Source organism: Falco rusticolus, chromosome 2 (genome assembly GCF_015220075.1).
Source record: "Falco rusticolus isolate bFalRus1 chromosome 2, bFalRus1.pri, whole genome shotgun sequence".
In the NCBI taxonomy this organism is placed as follows: Eukaryota; Metazoa; Chordata; class Aves; order Falconiformes; family Falconidae; genus Falco; species Falco rusticolus.
Window position 1 is genome coordinate 25,882,063 of NC_051188.1, and position 21,508 is coordinate 25,903,570.

At 35.3% G+C, this 21,508-nt stretch overlaps 1 protein-coding gene and 1 long non-coding RNA gene across 8 annotated transcripts in view; one reads left to right on the top strand and one right to left on the bottom strand.

The window, feature by feature from the left end:
• The window catches only part of NBEA (neurobeachin), a 509,705-nt gene that overhangs the window by 164,826 nt on the left and 323,371 nt on the right, over positions 1-21,508 (top strand). For all 6 annotated transcript variants that reach the window (XM_037377448.1, XM_037377449.1, XM_037377452.1 and 3 more), the window contains exons 18-25: positions 2,007-2,115; positions 4,115-4,196; positions 4,405-4,528; positions 4,859-5,051; positions 5,317-6,336; positions 10,478-10,695; positions 12,199-12,352; positions 20,192-20,200. In XM_037377448.1, the coding sequence (XP_037233345.1) occupies positions 2,007-2,115; positions 4,115-4,196; positions 4,405-4,528; positions 4,859-5,051; positions 5,317-6,336; positions 10,478-10,695; positions 12,199-12,352; positions 20,192-20,200 (1,909 nt within the window). The remainder of the gene's footprint in view (positions 1-2,006; positions 2,116-4,114; positions 4,197-4,404; positions 4,529-4,858; positions 5,052-5,316; positions 6,337-10,477; positions 10,696-12,198; positions 12,353-20,191; positions 20,201-21,508) is intronic.
• Positions 10,564-15,767, bottom strand: LOC119143295. 2 transcript variants are annotated; one of them, XR_005102653.1, is made up of 4 exons: positions 15,658-15,767; positions 14,081-14,524; positions 12,771-12,921; positions 10,564-10,666 (listed from the first exon to the last, which is right to left on the bottom strand). It is a non-coding gene; the product is annotated as an uncharacterized LOC119143295 (long non-coding RNA). The 2 variants fall into 2 exon arrangements; XR_005102652.1 differs by having other exon boundaries at positions 14,081-14,527.

Below are 21,508 nucleotides of genomic sequence, written 5' to 3' on the forward strand. Positions count from 1 at the left end.
AATACTTCTTATTTATCTGGTAAATCAAGTAGCAAACTCTGTCAGTGGAACATTACAGAAAAAAAATATGAGATTTTTGAGAATCTGAAATTTCATTTTTCAGTCCTTCCTTAGCATCTACTTGTAATTATGGATAGATTGGTGTAGTTTCCATTGTTGAGTGAAAGTAAATAGCACAAAATTAACTTTATTTTTCATGTAATTGAAGTAATTGAAATCCACTTGAATAGTCTGTGTAACTTTCAAAGTTTTTTTTAAAATTTTCAGACCTCTGAACATCTGTAAATATCCACATTTTATGTAGATTTCAGCATGTACAAATGCACACACACACACACCATTTTCATATCTTACACCTAGTGTTTGTGAAGTTTGCCTAATTGTGCACGTACATATGTGAGCATATGCATGATTTGATAAAACTGTAGTCAACAACAGGAAATTCTAAGGCATTGTGAAATTATAAACTACATAAAATTATACAGCACTTACATTTCTGTTTCACAGTATAGGAGACAGGAATTGTATTTTAATACACTAAAGCAGAATTGCTTAAAGAGATGTTATAATGTGATTTATGAAATCTGAACCAATGCAATATTTATGTAGGTACAAAACCAATTACCATTGCTGTAGTTCATATATATTCATCGCAGAATAAACTATAGAGTGGAGGTAATTGATTCTTAGAAGTGACCAGTAATGTGTTAGGTGAGAGCCTGAATAACTTAATTGATTTTCCTTTGTGATATGTGATGATAGACTACTTTGTCTAACCTTAATAGCTGGCAAAATCCTTTTTTTTTTTTTCGTGCTATGCCATCTCTGATTCTTTCTACAGCACCACTGAAATCAGTCTGTTATTTACTTTTGCGTTTTATCTGCATATTTAAACCTTCCAATGGATTTTCACTTCCATGTGCTACATCATAGCTTATAAGGTTGCTGTTTCTTTTTTCTCATAAGTAACTCACAAACTCTCTTCTGTGCACAGAAGAGTACACACTGTTGTAAGTTGTTGTGACTCTCTTTTGTGGTTATTTGAAAATTATAATACAATGTATGAATTTCAAAAGTTTTTGAATGAATCTATGTAATTTAAACCTGTGTTATTATAATCAGTAATCGTGAAAAGGGAGTTTCTTAGCTTCTGAGTGCATAAAATTTTACAGAAATTTTGCTGTACTTTTTGTTATTTCATGTTTTTCTGCTGCTTTAATATAGATTATTAATTATTTTGAATATTATTTCATATTCATTACAGTAGTAGATAATTTTAATTATGCAGTTTAGAAGTCCTCTATATATTTATAATGTTATATCCAGTTTTGAAAGAGTAGTGGTTTAGGACAGATGGAGTTCACTGATGAGAGCTGCTTTCTCTGCTTTTTAAGATTTGAGTAGTATTTGATCCTAGCTGTAAAAATCACTTCAGTCACTTGGAATGTCATAACTTTTTCAGGATTTTATTTCTTTTGCATTGGAACTTATGTTATTCCAGGATTTAATTATTTTGGCTACACAAGAGAATGCTGTATAAAGTGAATGGCAGTACTGATAAATTCATATGTGTTAGTGTGTATGTTGGAATATCTGATGTTGGATTGTCCTCTAAGTCTTTGAGAGAGCAACAAAAAATGTGTTCTGCAGTGATCACATTTTAGCTAGCCTATGAACATCTTGAACCCTTTCAGCTTGAAGTAAGATAGAAAGGGATTCCTTTGTCTTTTTCCACTGTAAACGTCATGGAGGGTGACAATTATGCATCATTTCTTTTATACAAAAACCCAACCCAAATATAACATTGTGTTCTGAGAACCTCTGTGTATTCCTACAATTGCATTCATATTGGGAAGGATCTTAAATGGTTTTTATTTGATAATATTTATAGAATAACATTTGAGAACTTTTTAGTACATCAAAGTAAGTGGCTTTAGGTTTTTTGCATTTACTTAAAATGTTCAACATGCTTGGTGTTTTCCTGATGTTTTTATTTTCTCTTCCAGGCGAAAGGTTGAAATCATGCATACTCACAGTCTTTTCACACTTCTTGGAGAAAGGTTGATGCTACACACAAATACAGTGACCGTTACAACATATAATACACTTTATGAGGTACAAATTATTAAACATAGAGATTGTTATCTCTATTGAAAAAAAATTATTAATTAGTTATATTGTTGTGACTCTGTGTTTTACAATATCCTGATTCTCATGTCTTTTGAGAAAATTTTAGATACACATTTTAAGTATAAAACTTTCTACTTACAGTATTACAAAGGGTGATGGAAGAGATCCTGCTGCTTAAGATGTTTGTCACTGTACACACACACACACAAAAAGTTACTGCAGACCTCCAGTTGCTATTACTCCTCAATTGTTTGGAGGACTCTGTTTCCATTACAATGAAAAGTGCTGGAGGCAAAGGGATGCCTTCTTTTCCCTTTTTCTTTTTCCTTTTCCTTACCATTTCTTTCAAGTTTACAAAAGTTTGAAAAGTGTTTTTTCTTTTTTGACTACTAATGTTGATAGTATGCCAAAATTATAACTGAACACAGCCACTTTCATGTAACAGATACTGCTTGAGGTGAGTGAATATGACCTCGAAGCATTCAACTGTTCTATCAGGCACTTGCAGAAACTTCAGTTTTGATGATGAGCAATTTTGTTAAAGCAAAGTATTGTCAACATCAAGTTGGTTGAAACCCATATCCTCATGCCTGCAAATGCATAAAGATCATGTCCAATCTCCAATTATTTTTAAAATGGTGACTTAGAATTGAATCTTTTGCAATTTCTGAGGATCTTATGCACTAGGAAGATTATTATTATTTTATTTTTTTTTAATCATGAGTAGGTGTAATGGCTGGATACTCAGGATTGGTTCCAGGAAAGACATGGAAGACTAAAAGAGTGGTTGGTATTTAGGGTTCTTGGTCTGAGTGATGTAGAAAATGTTTTCCTATGATTATAGAAACCTAAACATCATCTATTTACCAATGATTTATTCGGATATCAAGGTCTTTTTTATTATACATATCTAAGCTTACCCTGTGTGGTTTGACCGCTTGGGTCTCATAGTCCAGACATCCATGCATTCAGATTTCTGAGAGCTTCTGTGATTGGTATTCTCAGAAAATATGTAAATAACAAAATTAAAGTCCTCATGGACTCCACAGACATTTACATTTGAAAAAATAGCCAGCAGAGGAGAAAAAGGAGTTAAGTGCTGTAAGTACAAAGGATTTGCCAAGGAACTGATGTAGATATTTTCCATGTTCTCTCATACAAAGCAAAGGCGTATTTGTATTCTATTTTAAATACTGATATGTAAAGTCCCAATCAAAGGTACTGTGCTTACAACTGACATTAATTTGGTTATTGATTAATGAATGAGCTACAGTTCTACTTTAAAATATATAAGAATTACTAGTGAAATGATTCTATTTTGAAATACATTTGCTTGAATGTACCTATTGAGAATCCTGTGTGAATACCCTCAAATCTTTAGCTTGTTCTTAAAAATAAAGTTGCGTACACAGAATGAGAGACAGGTATGCCAATGCAAAAAGTTTGTGGTGTTGCTTCAGTACAGATTAATTAGTTTGTCAGATACAATTCATGAATCAGAAGAATGATCTGTCTTGCTCATTATGTGAAGCCCCAGGATTTTTCCTACGGAATGCTGTCTGTGACTCTTCCTCTTTCCTAGCTGGAGAAAACCAAACGCGCTTTTAAGGATTACTGGGGTTTGTTATGGTTGGAATTTATGAAAATATCTTTTGATGTACAATGCTAATGAAATAATTTTTGATCTGTGAATGTATAACACTATGAGGAATGTGAATGAAATATGTTTATAACACCATTATTGGGTATTTAGTCAGCTAACTAAAAAGTTAGTTAATGAGTCCCTGTTCAAACATGAAAGTCTTGTTCCTTGCATAGAGGAATTGCTTGTTTCCATTCTTCAAAACTAAAAATATTTTACCAAAATGTTTTGTATGAAGTTAGGGTGGGGCCATGGTAAATATTCTAAACAATTAAAAATGAACAATGACATGCTGTAGCATTTAATTAAAAATGGTAAAAGGAACTTAATGTTCTGTTTTAGATTTTGACAGAGCAAGTATGCACTCAAGTTGTTCATAAACCACATCCAGAGCCAGATTCTACAGTGAAAATTCAGAATCCAAGTAAGGACCCATGTTATGTTTGTATGATAAATGTATTGCCTAGAGGTTGTGGGATTTTTTGAAAGTATGATTCAGAAAGCGAGAACAATTCATTAGTGTATCTCTACTACATACGGGTTTCAGTTACTACTTACATTAGTTGCTGTCAGCAAGGGTTTTTTTTTAATGCTGTTGAAATGTGTTACATAACTAATTTATTCTTTCAAAGTGATTCTTAAGGTGGTGGCAACACTGTTAAAAAACTCCACACCAAGTGCAGAGCTGATGGAAGTTCGACGTTTGTTCTTATCTGATATGATCAAACTTTTTAGCAATAGCCGTGAAAACAGAAGGTATGTCACTACAAATAGTATTTTCTCATCCTTGCTTTGTGTATAATAGCAGTCTGTTATACTCTTTGTAGAGTTTTGTACTGTATATTAAATGGAATATATATAAAAAAAAAAAGGTCATGTAATAGGTTTGAGGTAATTTTTCTTCATTCAGCAACTAATACTGGATTTTTCTGTTTAGAACATACTTCAATTTTTTATCCATCCTGAAGTACTTTTCTTTCTACCATTGGTTTGATGTTCAGAGATGTCCCTCCCATTTTACCCATCATAATATTAAAATAAAGAAGCTTTGTCTGGATATATTTTGACCTAATTATTTCACTTTAGATGTTTACTTCAGTGTTCAGTGTGGCAGGACTGGATGTTTTCTCTGGGATACATTAACCCTAAGAACTCTGAAGAGCAGAAGATCACAGAGATGGTTTACAACATTTTCCGTATTCTCTTGTATCATGCAATAAAGTATGAATGGGGAGGCTGGAGAGTGTGGGTGGATACTCTTTCTATAGCTCATTCCAAGGTAAGAAATGGCTCGTGTATTTTTTTTTAATACTGGTAACTCCTCCAAAGGGACTAGCAAGCTCGTAAAATAAGCTGTAAAGTGATTTAGTGCCATCTGGTGGCTGTCTCCATACATGTCAAGGTGTCACTTTTTGTTATCCTGTGTCCTTTGAAGTCAAACAATTTGTAAACTGTACATAATGTGGTGTTAAGATTCTTGTTAGTTTTTGTCCAAATTAACGTAGCATATATTCATCCACGTAATCTGTACTTTTCTTTTTAAGGTCACATATGAGGCTCACAAGGAGTATCTAGCAAAAATGTATGAAGAGTATCAAAGGCAAGAGGAAGAAAACATAAAAAAGGGGAAGAAAGGGAATGTGAGCACCATCTCAGGTCTGTCCTCTCAGACAACAGGAGCAAAAGGTGGAATGGAAATTCGAGAGATAGAAGACCTTTCACAAAGTCAAAGTCCAGAAAGTGAAACAGATTACCCTGTCAGTACAGATACAAGGGACTTGCTCATGTCTACAAAGGTGTCAGATGACGTGCTTGGAAGTGCTGAGAGACCAGGAGGAGGAGTGCATGTGGAAGTTCATGACCTTTTAGTTGATATAAAAGCTGAAAAGGTCGAGGCTACTGAAGTAAAACTTGATGATATGGATTTATCACCAGAGACATTGGTAACTGGAGAAAATGGTGCACTTGTAGAAGTTGAATCTCTTCTAGACAATGTATATAGTGCTGCTGTTGAAAAACTCCAAAACAATGTCCATGGAAGTGTGGGCATTATTAAGAAGAATGAGGAAAAAGATAATGGTCCATTAATAACTCTGGCTGATGAGAAAGATGAACCTTCTACTAACAGTACCTCATTTCTCTTTGATAAAATACCTAGTCAAGAGGAGAAACTTCTACCTGAACTTTCAAGTAATCACATTTCTATTCCAAATGTGCAAGAAACCCAGATGCATCTTGGTGTAAATGACGATTTGGGATTGCTTGCACATATGACAGGTAGTGTAGATATAACATGTACTTCAAGTATAATAGAGGACAAGGAGTTCAAGATTCACACAACTTCAGATGGAATGAGTAGCATTTCTGAGAGGGAGTTGGCTTCATCATCTAAAGGATTAGAATATGCTGAAATGACTGCTACAACTCTTGAGACAGAGTCTTCTGGAAGCAAGCCTGTACCTAGTGTTGATGCAGGAAGTATAATTTCAGATACAGAAAGATCTGATGATGGTAAGGAAGCAGGAAAGGAGATACGGAAGATCCAGACAACTACCACAACCCAGGTGTGTTTCAAGTGCTGTAGTCATGTATTTTTCCAATGTCATTGCTCTTTGTTGCTGCTGGATAAAATAATAGTATGAGATCTGAAAGGCATTTGAGGTATATTTCTTTAATTATATGAATGGTGTCCATCCTCCAAGCCTATTTGCTTTGAAAATGCCATGATGTGTAAGGATTGCGAAGTCTTTCATATCCGTATAAAAAAATACGTATTGCAATTGTGGATGCTTTAGTTTAAAAATCTTAGCTAAGAGAATCTCTCGTCTTTTTTCTTTAGTTCTTCTGGACACATTCACAGATACTTTTAGAATTCTGCTTTAGACTTTCTTGTTATTATGTCTTAATATTCAAAATATCTATATTTTACTATGAAATCACACTGAAGTGGTTTTTACTCTTGCTGTACCTTTCTCAGAGTGTAGTCTTACAACACCTCAGTAGACTGTAATTTCTTCCTGTACAGGAATGCTGGCATAAGCAATCTTCGTATTTGAGCCTAACACAAGAAAATGAATAGTTTAGGTATAAGAGAAGAAAAACTACAACTTGATTCCCAGACCAGAGAATTATTAATTAAAAAAGTATTTACTTTCTTCTTGGAGATCCTTTCTTGCCTAGGTCTCCCTCTGAAAAATTCTGAGAAATTACTGTTTTTGTGAGACCCATAGCATACTGAAAATGGAAGGGCCAAGCCAGAACACTACTCTGAAAGAATTGTACTCTGTATGCACAGCAAAATAATCTGAACTTTTAAAGCACAGGATTAGTTTCCTCACTGGCATTGTTCCGAGACTGTAGCATGTAACCAAAGATTGTTTTTAAGGATGTTATAAGGTGAAAAAAATTACTGCCTTCAAGATTTTACTAGCTGACAGTACGTCTTGTGTGTACACCAGCATTTTTCTTCTAAGATTTTGAATTCAAGCAGACTTCCTGAAAGTATGGAAGAAGAGCCAAACAAAGACTGTCAGAAATTGCTCTGCCTGGTACCGTGTAGTGTGTACCAAATCATCAGAAGAAAGAATTTCAGAGATACACTCAAGTACACTCAAAGTACATGTCATCTGATGAAAGAACAACGATCAGCCTGCCCTCTTTGTTCTTCAGGGAGACAATACTTTCAGAAAAACTCCAGTGAACTGATGTTTTAATTTATTTATTTAAAGAAACATGGTTTCCAAAATGGATACTTTCCCCTTTAAAAAAAAAATTAAAAAGATTAATCAGACCAGTGGGTTCTAATATACAGAAACAATCTCTCTTCTAATTCTTTCTTCTATGGTAAGAACCTCTGTTTTGAAGAGAAAAGTAGAGGGAGCTCTTGCATTCCCTAGACAGGTTTTATAAGAGTTTAAGGTTCTTATACTTTTCAAAACTATGAAAATCCTCACAACATCAGTGACACACTATCAAGCATTCTTAGGGATCCTTATGTTTAAAAGTATTCGGTGTAATAAAGAGCAAGCCCTAAAAGCTCTCAATAGAAATAGTGTACCTATTACTATCAGTTCAAAAAAAAATACTTTAAGTCTTAAAATTAAGACTGTTAATGCCACGGAAACCGATAAATGGAATGAATGGAGGATAACAAGAAAAAGGAGCAGTCCATTTTTATTTTGAAACGCATTTTTTTTTTTGTTTAAAGAGTAGAAGACAAAGGAAATGCTAGTGTTCAATTGCTATGTACATATATGCACCCATAAATACAGTGAATTTGTAAAGGATAATCTTACTTTATAGTAGCTAATGTAGAAAATCCTGTTGGTGTGACTTTCAGACTTTTCTGTTCTTTAACCTTTTTTCTTGATTAATTTCACCTATAAAGTTGAATAATAGAAAAGTAAACCCCTAAGTTTTATTATTAGAATAATTAATATATTTATTAAAAGACTATAATTATTTGTTAAGATTAAAATGATACATAAGTCTTAATAACTTTGTATCAGATCATTGTAAGAGAGAAGCAAAATGTTTTACTCCCAGCTACTCACAAAATTCCTTATATCATCTGAACCTGTAAATTATCTACAAACCATGTACTCTTCCAGAGTCTGACTCTACAAGTTAACTTCCATGATTCTCCATCTACTACTTAAATTACAGTTATTCCCACTAAAATCAATGAACAACTACACTGATTTGATTTAAGTCAGAAGCCATTAATATCTCTTTGAAATAATTTTCTTAAAAAAATTATCAACTGTGTAACCGTCAAAATTAGTATCTTTTAATCTCTTCTTTGGTTGTTTCAAAATACCCTGTGAACTGTAAGCTGTCCATACTTAAATCTTTTCTGTTTAAATGAAGTTAATATTAATAAAAAAAGATCTAAATATGTATTAAATAAAAGATAAATCAAGAATTATTGTTTTCATGAGTAAAGAACAGTGTTAATTTTAACATATCTACAGTGGGGCTGGAGATTGGTGTTTTGATTGCAGCATGCATAGGAACTGCCACATTAGATATGATCCCTTTGAGACAACTGAAAACACTGAAAATTACTTAAAGACTGTCCATCCAAGTGCAGATAGTTGGATTTCATGGCAGTTTACACAACACACATCGAAGTCCATTCTTGGAAATATGGTATTATTGGCTGGATAAAACTTCTGTTACGATAGAGTTATGATACCATTACTGCTGCTGACATGACAACCACCTGTAGTTATACCCAAAAGAGAACAAGTGGTATGTGGAGTTGCTATTTTCCAATTTTCTAAAAATTTGATCTACAGTCAGCTCCCCACCTTATCAGTAAGAAGTAAGCTGTCTTTTATTCAAATGGACTGAAGAGAAGCAACAAATTGCACAACAAAGTAGAGATGGGAACTCCTGCTTACTTCTAAGAAGAGTTAATGCCTTTATCAATATTAGATCAAATATTGAAGAATATAAAATTACCTCTTTCCTATGGTCCCAACTAAGAAGGACTGAAAATGGAGTTGAAAGCAGTATGCAGAAGACTAACGTAAAAAATGTGAATCTTAGATGAGTCTAAGAAAAGAAGAAAAGAATCATTTAAAGACATCAAAAAAATAGAGCAAATGAAAGCAAGAGTAACAATTTTGATCCCAATAGGTCTAATTGAATGAAGGGAACCTGCTCTGCTCTCAAAATGCTGGCTACAGAAGATCAAAAACAGACTAAAGATCTAAGAAGCTTTCCAAGTCAACTCCAATGCCATGTCCATTTCTGTATTGCTAGCACAAATATTTCTTAAATGTCTTTGCTTTTAAATTCCAGATGTAAAACGGTAAGCTGAGATCAGGAAATGAATATGTGAGCAAAGCAAGTATATTTTCTATTTTGCCAGCTTTAAGCTAATCTAAAGTCACTTTAAAGTAGTTTCAAGGATCACACTTTGTATTTCTTTTCAGAGGTGTTGCACATTGTAATTTCGTTGTTATTATTATTAATATGATCAAGTTAGATCAAAACGTTTGTTCTTTGCTGCTTTTTTCTTCATGGTATTCTCCATCATATCCTCTATGTATATCTTTTACATCTGTCTTTATCACCAAGTGGAAACAGTCATGACTATGTAGGTATTGAAGAGGAATGAAATTCACATCCATCACCTGTTGAGAGAATCTAAGTGTCCTGAGGATCCACAAAACCTTTAGCCAATTAACAAGAGTAACAAAATTGCTAAAATGATATTTGGGAGACTAGACTTGATTCTCTAATAATCCTGCTAAAAAGACCATATTAATAAATCGGGTTTGGAGAATGAGGAGCTGTCTAAAAGTACACTGATTCCTTGAAGCCATCAATGTGTAGTTTGTCCATGTTTTGAATCAAATATTCAAAAAGTGTAGATGTTTCCTATAAACAATGTCTTATTACTGCTGACCTTGTACATGCTGCATTTTGTCTTTTTTATAATACTTCAAGTGAAGAACCTGAGTGTAAAAAAAAATGGTGAATAGCTGAAAGGAAGGTCAGCTGTAGCCCCTCAGTGCTCACTGATTTGAACTGTAGCAGCTCCTTTACTGAAGGATACTGCCTGCCTTGGAATATCTGCATCTCCTGTAGTTTGTGCTCAGTCAAGTTTTAGTCCATACTTTCTCAAATAATGTGATCCATGCAAAAAGACTTTACAAAAAGTTAACATGATTTTTTACCTTCTTGTTGATGTAGGCAGTACAGGGTCGATCTGTCACCCAGCAAGACCGGGATTTACGTGTTGACTTGGGGTTTCGAGGAATGCCAATGACAGAAGAGCAGCGACGACAGTTTAGTCCAGGTCCACGCACAACTATGTTTCGTATTCCAGAGTTTAAATGGTCTCCCATGCACCAGCGGCTCCTGACAGACTTGCTTTTTGCACTAGAAACAGATGTACATGTTTGGAGAAGGTAGGTGTTCTTTCCTTCTTTAACTCCTGATTTGTGTTTCCATCAATAAGGAAAAATTAGGTGTGTTGTAGATGTTACTGGGGTAGTGGGGAGGGAAAGACTTGGTGTTAGCTTAAGTACCCTTCTGTATCTTGCATCTTCTCTTCCCACCCCTTCCCAGCCTGTTACAGCTCTGTTTCACATAAAACCATTTTTGTTTTCTTGAGGGACTGTATAACTTATACATGCCTAACTAAACTGAGCTACTCTTACAGCTTACGTTTAGCATTAGGATCTGCTGCTTCTGTTTCAGACATGAGGAAGATTTGTGTGTCTTCTAATGGCTATTTTCTTCAACTGATCAATTAAAAGAGAGCTTCTCAACCTGCAAATCTTATAAATAAAACCTCTTTCCTATAACATTTGCTAAGTAATCACTCTTTCTAGTGGACAAACTTTTGTTTTGCATGCCAATTCCTGTGGTGGTTATATTTTAGGAAAGCAATGTAATTTCCTAGGTTTTTTAAACACTTTAAGAGAGATACTCAATAAATTACTGTTATTAGAGCCCTTAGATATAATAGATACTGTTTAATCTACTTCCCAGGACAGAATAGTTCATTTTCAGAAAACCTGAGCATAGTTAACATCCAAGAAGCAATTTATATTGTATTTCATTTCCAGTTTGGTGTTCTGTGATAGTCACTAGGAAACAGATAATTTTGGTATTTTTTTTATTTGGCAATATTTTTCAGAGGGATTTGTATTTTGTGTTTAGGTAAAGCTTAGAGATTAAAGTTCAGTTTGGATATTTTCAGCTGAAACCTTTAATTTTTTGTTTGCTGGCTGGCAACAATGTTGTTTTGGGAAAAGAACATACTTGCAGATTTAGAATTCCACAGTATTTTCACATAGTATTTCTTATTTTTCAGGAGTGACTGTTTCATAGACAATTTCTCACCAATTAGGAGTTGCTGAGATTTCAGCTAATCTTATTAGCATCTGGGGCTTGCAGAGCTTTTTCTAATGCTAAATTTAATATAGGTAATAAATAAATAATAAATTGTTAATAGTAGATCAAGCTATCACTATATTATCAAGTTTCTTCTTTAAAACACCAGCAGGTGTTATCATTAGGTGTTAAGAAGGGTGCTTCAAAAGGCACTGGTGCAGTATGGTGAACTCTTTTATATAAAATAATATCTTTCACACTGAAGAAACAACACCCCTGCTTTCAGCAGACCTGCCTATGAAGTGAAGTGGTGGTTGATGGGGATACACAGTTAACGAATCGTTCTCAACTGTTTATCTGAAACTAATCCTGGTGTGAAAATAGGTAGCAATCAATTTGTCCATTAAACTAGTTCTGTTCATATTTTTAGACAATTTACATGCAAAGTTTTGTAGACCAGATTTTGCCTTTATAGCAAAGAAACTTTCACAGTCTGGTTGCAAAGAGTAAATTTATCTAAGCTTTTATTTTAACTGTTTGTTTTTAATCCATTCTTTCTTCTGTTCTTGCAGTCACTCCACAAAGTCTGTGATGGATTTTGTCAATAGCAATGAAAATATTATTTTTGTACACAACACAATACACCTCATTTCCCAGATGGTAGACAATATTATTATTGCTTGTGGAGGAATTTTACCATTGCTGTCAGCAGCCACATCCCCAACTGTAAGTACAATATTTCCACCTAGTGGTCATAATAGAAACTTTTGTTAATAATACAAACCACTATTTGCGGTTGACTTCTCTTCTTTAGGGACTCCTGTACCCCCCCTGCCAATTCCTTCAAAAAAATTAATTTATAATCGAAACTCTTAAGCTATGATGTACAGAGTGTTTATAATATTTTGCATGTGAAATGCTAACTTTATTAGAGAAGTACTACTAAGTAAGAATAATATTTCTTAGGTATTTAGTATTTTGTTTGAAAGAGAAGACCATTAGGATCATGGTTATGAATCTTGATTACTGTAACAAAATTACATGCTTTATGATGGCTAGTTATTGATATTAATAAATCTGTTTTGCATGACCACCATTTGTTTGCATGCCAAATGACACCAGAAGTCATCTCTTCACTACTTACTGTTTATTTCTTCCTTCAGTAGGTCCTGACCTTAGTTTCATTTTTTTTTCTCCAGTCTTGTATTGAAATAGTCTGATATTTTTATCCACTCCGATGTTCTTAGTAAGTTGGAAGTTCTTTCAGTGATCACAGCTCAGGCAGGCAAAGTAGCCTGGTAGAATGATTCATGAAAAATAGAAAAATATGTTGTAAATATTGCATTGTTGTTAATAATTACAGTATTTGAATGTGGTGCCTTGTCTGTGCACATATCTGTAACTATTTCTTTCATACTAAACATTTTAGCTTGAGCATGCTGTAAGTATCTGCAGTGAATACAGGTCTTTGAAAGGGGAGCAAATGAGGCCAGAAGGGACACAGAGGCTCCTTTGAAGTAACGTAGCTAGTAGGCCCTGGAGCCTACAAATGTAGTTTGGCAGTGAAAGTTCAATTCCTTGTTCTAGCCATTCAGCAACTGAGATAAATTTACTTTGCCTCTACTATTACTTCTAGTTAGCTAGCAGAAAAACCTATTTTGCACAATTTTATTTGAAAGGTAAGAATGGGTGGACTATCAATTGGCTAAACATTGATATGACTTTCAGCCAGGCAATTAATAGTAAAATGGTGTCTACTATTTTCACTGTATTAACTGGGACAATATTTGCTATAAGCAAAAGCGCAGGACTCACAGGAAACACTATAGTTCTCTGTTGTCAGAAGAATGACATCAAGGTTGCTGAATAAAAGATCTTGCAAGTGCTTCATTGTAAATATTGACAAGTATGAGTGCACACCAAGCCATCTTGAGATGCAGACTGTACTATCAGTCTTTACATAAAAGGACATTGGGAGAGATTTTTTAAAACAAACCTTTTAGGTATTATTTGAGAATGAAGAAGTTTTCATTGCCATCTTTTATATAAAACTATAAAACAGACACAGCATTAATTAGGCTGTAATTCCATTGAATGTCATTCATGTTTTTAGCTCTTATTCTAGTTCATGCAGAGCCGTTCTATATGATAATAATTTAGCACTTCACCATTTCCCTCTATTTGTTCTGGAGAGATGTGTGTGTGTATGTATATAGATAGATAGCTGATACAGCTTTATAAATTACACATCCTTTTGTTAAAATATTGTGTGTTGATACTGCCTTGCTACAATTGTAGTGATTTTCATGCATTGATATAAATAAATACATTTCCAGTAGCTGTCTTCAAACTGAATTAATCCTACTTTATGAAATAAAATAATAAAAAAAGATTACTTTTGCCCCGGATATACAGGAAAAGTGGGGAGAAGTAATTGATAACATCACAAATTACCTTCACTTTCTAGGTGATGATTTCATTCATCACTTCCACCTAGCAGAGAACTTCTTTCCTCCCATTCAACTCCTTCCCTGTTCCATCATTGCCCATCCATAAACATTAGCAGGAAGGTGGATTTATTCATCATACAAAGAGCCAAACACATTCTTTGTTGTCGAGAAGGTCCCTCTCCCTCAGTATTGTTCTGAATCACAGTTATGAAGGGACCAGATGTCCTGTTGGGCATCAGACCATTTCTGAATATCCGTCATATGATGAATGAGAAGAAGTTTCGTACTGATTCTCAGACTTCGAATATTTTTGCATCCTTGAACTGCTGTGGAGAAAGTGGATGGGCTGCTGTTAGGATGTGTTTCTTCTCAGTCTGGATAGGGCAAAGTAGTCCAGTGCTTACAGTCAGTTACAGAAGACTCTGTCTTGCTCTCTTCCTTCCAATAGCTGCTAATTGGAAGAGAAAAGAGGTCTGACACTGGAAGTTTGATATGACATCTCCACTGCATAAAAACACTTATGGCAGGCCTTCTAGTGACACTGTCTGCCCGAGTAACTCTCAAGGGAGGAAAGAATCAATACACTTTCTCCCTCACCACTTCAAGGAATCACAGAATCACAGAATGGCTGAGGCTGGAAAGGGACCTCTGAAGATCATCTGGTCCAAACCCCTTGCTTAAGCAGGGCCACCAAGAGTTAATTGTCTAGGACTGTGCTGAAATGACTTTTGAGTATCTCCAAGGATGAAGACTCCACCAGCTGCTTGGGCAACAAGTGCCAGTGCTCAGTCACCTCCACAATGTAAAAGCGTTTCTTGATTTTCAGATGGAATCTGCTGTGTTGTGCCTAATTACATTAATGATTTTTTTTTCAACAAGATGTACAGTCCGAATTTTATGTTGCGTCTCATGAATCCCTTCCAACCTAAACCATTCTGTGATTCTGTGTGATTTTGTGATTCTGTAATTTAAACTAGGCACAGTATTAGAAGTCCAGTCAAGCAGTACTGCACTACTCTAACAAAAGCAAGCTGTTCACAGGTTACCTAAACTGCCTTACTGGATCAGCCCAAAGGCCTGACTGGTTTTATCATTCTGCCTCTAACAGCAACTGTTTGCAACTTAGATCAAAATACAGTAGTCTGAGTTTAATGATGGACTTGGCAGTCCTGGATTAATGGTTGGACTTGATCTTAAAGGTCTATTCCAACCTAAATAATCCTATGATTTTGTGATTCTAATGATACTTTGCTTCAGCATTGAGGATTTTAACAGCTAGAGAGGGTGTCTGGGCTGTCAAGTTTAATAACCGCTGAGGAATTTATCCTTCTAGACTCTATCTAATCTTTTTTGAAGCTTCTTACTCTTTTAGCCTCCGTGATATCCTATGGCATCGAGTCTGACAAAGTAATTATATAACCTTTGAAGCCCTTCTTGTCTTTGTTTATTTAAGCCTGCTTAAAAGTATAAAGTCACTATATGCCTTACTATTTATGCTATGAAAGGAGTGGTTAATCATGTCTTTATTCATCTCCATATTATTTATGATTTTATAGGCTTGAGTCATATCTCCTTGTCTACCTGTTTGAATCCACAGAGTCTTCGTCTTGCTTAGTCTGTCTTTGGAAGCCTCTGATCCTCCATATCTCTATTCTGTGGAGCTTTTCTGAGGCGTCAAAATAGTCACATTTTGTAGATCCTGTAGAACACATATATTTAGTTTATCAACAAGTATGAGCTCATTTTCCTTAATTTCTTCCTTTTTCACTCTTATGAATTGGGTACTCAAATATTCTCACTGAAGGCCTTTTGGGCCCATACTGACATTTCAAAGTAGTATTCTCACTTATTTCCTCCTAGTGTGTTGTATTTGAGGCGTAGCACAAGTATTTACATCTACTTCTAAAAATTAATTTACATTTCTGTCTGGAATAATAAAATATGAGACCAAAAAGGCTATAGAACACACAGTAAAGATCATTCCACCCTTTTACTTGAGGATGATAAAACAGGATGGAATTCAGGAAGAGATTAGAGTAAATTTAGCTATCCACTTGAAGTACTTGCATGTGGACTAGATTTCTAGCTAGTGGAGATCTGCTCAATAGAAGCAAATTATTCAGTGCTCTTTCATGTAGACACCTAGTGGATAATAAGCCAGATCCTGCTGCAATGACTGTTAACCTGGAGCTGAATCCAGCCTCTTGTTGTGAGGTAGCTTGTTTTCTTACAGAGAAGATGACAGACAGAAACAGAGTTCCTTTATTATTCTCACAGTCCTACCTATTCACACTTCCTTGACTTCAGTGTGTCAGCCTGAGTTGAAACAAAGCCTCATCCTGGGCTGCTAATTCTTGGAAGTCCTAAATGTCTGTTACAAAACTCTCATCTCAACAATCTGCTACAGTTAGTTGTTATTAAATGTGTCCCATTGCCTCTCGTATTTCTTTAAAGGTATTTCACCTATTTCTCATTAATAGCATAGATGCTGAATATTGGATGTTTGAATTAATTAGGGCTATATGCAGAAAAGAGCCAAGAGATAATTTTAGCAAAATTACTTTCAGAATATCAGAGAAATTGCAGGTTTTTTCTTCTTTTCTGCAACAGATTCTGTATTGTGTTCTCTCCCTTGCTGAAAAAACAGTACTGTCACAGTTTTTTAAAAAAGATGAATGTTTGGGGAATTTCCAATTTCAACAAGATTTTTTCCTTTGCATAGTTAGGACTTGGCATGAAATGGCAATTCTGGGCTGGGTGGAAGATTACTCCATGATCCTTTGTCTGCTGTAGAACAGGCAATCTTAATTATAGAATTTCTTCACTATTGAATTACAGAATCACAGAATGCTTAGCACAGAATGCTTAGCGTTGGAAGACACCTGTGGGGATCATTTAGCAACCCCGCCCCACCAAAGGAGGTTCTCCTGGAGCAGGCGGCACAGTCACATCCAGGCAGGTTTTGAATGTCTCCAGAGAAGGAGACTCAACAACCTCTCTGGGCAGCCTGTTCCACTCTGTCACCCTCAAAGTAATGAAGTTCTTTCTCATATTCAGATGGAACACACACTGTGTTGAAGTTTGTGCCTGTTCCCTCTTGTCCTGTCACTTGGCACCACTGAAAAGAGCCTGGCCCCATCTCCTGACACTGGCCCTCAAGGTATTTGCATACACTGATAAGATCCCTCTCAGTCTTCTTTTCTCCAGGCTACACAGGCAAAACATCCACTGCTCTCCCCTCATCTACTCAGCCAGCCATTCCATCCTAGAAGGCTACCAGGTTAGTCAGGCGTAATTCCTCCTTGGTGAATCCACGTTGACTGTTCCTGATGACCTTCTTTTCCTCCACGTGCTTTGTGATGTCCTCCAAGATGTGTTCCATCACCTTTCCAGGGATGGAGGTGAGGCTGACTAGCCTGTAGTTTCCTGGGTTCTCCTTGCCCTTTTCAAAGACTGAAGTGACTGTGCCTTTTCTCCAGTCCTCCATGACCTTTCAGAGATGATGGAGAGTGTCCTGGCAATAACATCTGCCAGCTCCCTCAGCACTGGGAGGTGCGTCCCCCATCAGGGCCCGCGGATCTGTGAGTGTCAAGTTTGCTTAAGTCATCTCTAACCCGATCCTCCTCAACCAAAGGAAAGTCTTTCTCCAGACCTCCTCTCTTGCCTCCAAGGTCTGGGAAACTGGAGGGCCAGCCTTGGCAGTAAAGGCTGAAGCAAACAAGGCATTCAGTAGCTCTGCCTTCTCTGTGTCCTTTGTCAGCAGGGCACCCACCTCATTCAACAGCAGGCCCACATTTTACCTAGTCATCCTTGTCCCGCTGACGTACTTGAATAGGGTTTTGTTGTTGTTCTTGTCCTCCCTTGCCAGATCTAATTCCAAACGGACCTTAGCCTTCCTCATCGCCTCTGTGCATGTTCTGACCACATCCCTGTAATTCCTCTCAAGTGGCTTGGAATTACTGTAATAGAAATTTGCCTTTTGCTGTCCTGTTTTTTAATCCAGACTAGGATGATCTGAACAGTGCTGTGAACATGAGCCTTTAAATATGAATAGGAAAAAGAAAGAATCATTATCTATGTAAGGAAACCACTCACAAATCTGTGAGTGACTCAAGCACAGTGAAGGTTGTATGTTTGCATGGAATACATGGCAAAGTTTGCTGTAATATGCAGTAATTATTTCCACATAATTTAATATTTCCCTTGATTTCAGTTCTATGCCACCCCTGTCTCAGGGTCTGTACAAGGCCTTGCTTCTGATGCTGGTGTTTTTAAAGCACTGTCGATTGTATATATGAAACAATATGAAACTGAAGCAAGTGTAACAAAAAAATACACCCTATTTTGTTGTTTTGCAATATAAGCTGGAGTGTGTTGCAGTGTTGATTCTGATGTCTTATTAAATTGGGGAATTAGATAATTCTGCCAATATTATAGGGAGGCTATAAAATATAAAATACTGATAACCTTTTTTTTTTTTTCTCCTTTCTGTGGGGAGGTCTTTGAGGCTTTTTTTTCTTTTTAATTACAGCTGTAAGGAAGACATTTTTAAGGTGGTGTACAAGTGTGTAAAAAGCATATTTGAGGAGCTGTAAAGAAAAAGGTTTGCAGAGATGCTTTCTGTTAATAGCAGCTGGTTGCCAGATAAAACACTGTGTACAAGCTAGGAATTTGAATTAATCATTGCTTATTACAAGAATAGCAGCTGTGACAAGTACTTGAGGACACTGAGTAAGGCAAAAGAAATTTGAGGAGTTGAAATCTATGTGACAATCGAGAGTAAATTTCCAGACCCCTTGCAATTAGTTTGTTTTCCCACTTATTCTGTGAAGTCTATAATTCTAATTCTTGCTTGCAGCTTTTAAAGCAGCAGCTCTCAAACTGTGATCTGAGAGTTGCTGGTGTTACATGAACAGCTGGCTACAATGCTCAAACATTTAAAGACAGCCTTATTAGGTTTGTGCATTAAAAGCCAAGATGAGATATTTTTCTGTATGTTCTGTATATATTGTTAGCATTACTGTGTTCATGACTCATGTGATGCCACGGCTGCTGTGTGATCTGTAAAAATTCTGAGAATCAACAGTGGTACACTGATGTAAAAACTGTCAGCTAGTAATTGAGAGATAATAGCCACAGTTCAATTCTCGAGGTACCTCCATCTATAAAAGGGGAAGACACACTTAAAAACTGGTTGAACATGGTATTTTCTGTTCTGACAGGAAAGCAAGCAGTTTGTTTCATCTTGGTTTTCTTTCTGCTAGATTAGGTTTTCCAACTATTTAAATGACAAAAATATTGACAAACTCTTGAAAATTCAGTTTCTTTCCCTTTTTAAAATGTAACCGGTTAAAACTTGAGGATTAGTTCCTTGCCTATTGTCATAAGAGAGAAAGTGCATCTATCTACAACTAAAACATAAAAATCTAACACACCTATGTCATTGTGAACACTGGAATTTGAAGACTAACTCTGTCCCAGGGGCATAGTGAATCTTTAATTTTATTTTCTTTCTGTGGTTCAAAAGCATTTAAATACCTGGTATGATAGTGATTTAGGTTGAAGGAATCCCACCCAAATGTAATGTACAAAAGGAGCTATCTTGTGTTGCTTCAAAGGAAGGAGCATTGTGCATGAAGAACCAGTTTGCTTTTTGTGACGTACATGTGTTTCGTCAAAGCATTTTAAACATATTTGCCTCCTCATACAAGGATTAAATATTTTATTACATTTCAGTTGAATGGCTTGTTGCAAAGCAATAATTTTATTTCTATACAATCAGTAAAAACATCACTTTGGTTTACATGGCTTCATAAAATTGCTGTATGTACTATATAAAAGATGTACATTGGTTTGGAAGAATCAGTGTTTACATGAATGCCATAGTACAAGATTTACAGTTTTCCTTATGCATAGCTGTCTTTTGGAAGTCTTTATTTTCAAATGTTCATTCTGAGCTGAAATATTTTGCTGTTCTAATTACAAATTAAACAAATGTGTAATTCCAAGATACTAATTTGTTTCAATTTTACATTGTATTTTTAGTTAACTTAAATAATTTTCTTTTTCTTTTATTGTTGTGATCTGTTGTCTGTTTTGTCTGTTGCATGTCCAGGGTTCTAAGGTTAGTATTGCTGCTGTAAGTTTCATTTTTTTGCATTTTCAAAAAATACCTTTTTTTTGATCATTTAATATTTTGGCGCTTTTTTATTACCATTATTATTTTCCTATATCATGTAGTAGGATGTGAATAGGAATGTATTAGGGTAATCATTAACTTTTCCTAACATGTTTCCCTTGAGTAACTTAACGCATTGTCAAGTATCATGCTTACTGTTGGCTGCTGGACTGAATGTAGGCAGGCCCATGAGCTAGTTTAAGTTATAAATACGGTTGTTAATAGAAGAATTCTTTAGGCCCTGAACACGTTAATTATATGGGAGACTTGTTACTGCTTTTAAAGTATGCTGAATAGTCATGAGATGGTGATCTGTTCACTTTTTAAAGAGTTTTTGAGCTGCATCTCTCTAAAATATTGCTAATACCTGAAAGCAGCTTGATTAAATAATGGATCTTATTTTAAACATCATTAGAGTGTCAATGTGCTGTATTTAACAGGTAGAACTGATGGTAAGTTTTGCTGTAAAAAACTGTCATTTTTTACTTCCATCCAGCAGAATTTTAGGGAAATTTGTAAAAAAAGATATTTTTTTTTTCAATTCAAAGTCTGCAAAAGTCTTGGTAAAATGAAGTAAAGTGTTATATAAAATGAATTTATTACATAACTTGTAAAAAAAAAGCAATGAGTATTCTGAGGAGGTTTAAGACTATGATTGATGCAATACAATTGAAGCTTAAGAAAAATCAACAGCAGGCAGTCAGTTGGCTGCTAGCAAGCCTGAAGTTATTTCAAGCATGAGTTCAAAGTTAAAGTTTTTATAACCACCTATGAGTTTTTCTAGGAGACTTACAGCTATAGATTTTTGCAAATATGTTTTCTTTGGATGAGTGCTTTCGAAAATGATGTTCCAGTCTGTTATAAAAATCCAGCAACTTATTCCAAAAAGTAGGAACACAGCACACACTAAGCGGGGGAGACTTGGTGAAAGAAGATAGGCTGGAAATCGTTCTTCTGAGAGTTGTCATTTTACCATTTTTCTGATATTATTGGGCAGATCAGACAGATGACAGCCCTTCCCAAATCACTCATGTAACTGACATGTTACATCCTGAAGAGAAATTAAATGAAGCGGTATCTATCTTTGTGGTGACACATGCCACATTACATCCTTCATCTTTCAAAACAGTTTCTTCCTTAATACAGTTTGGCACAGTTCACACTTTAATAATTTTGTAGGTGAAGTATTCTAAAAAGTGAGTTATGAGTGAGGTTACTAGTTTTTTTTTAGAAGTATGGAAATAAAGAAATTTT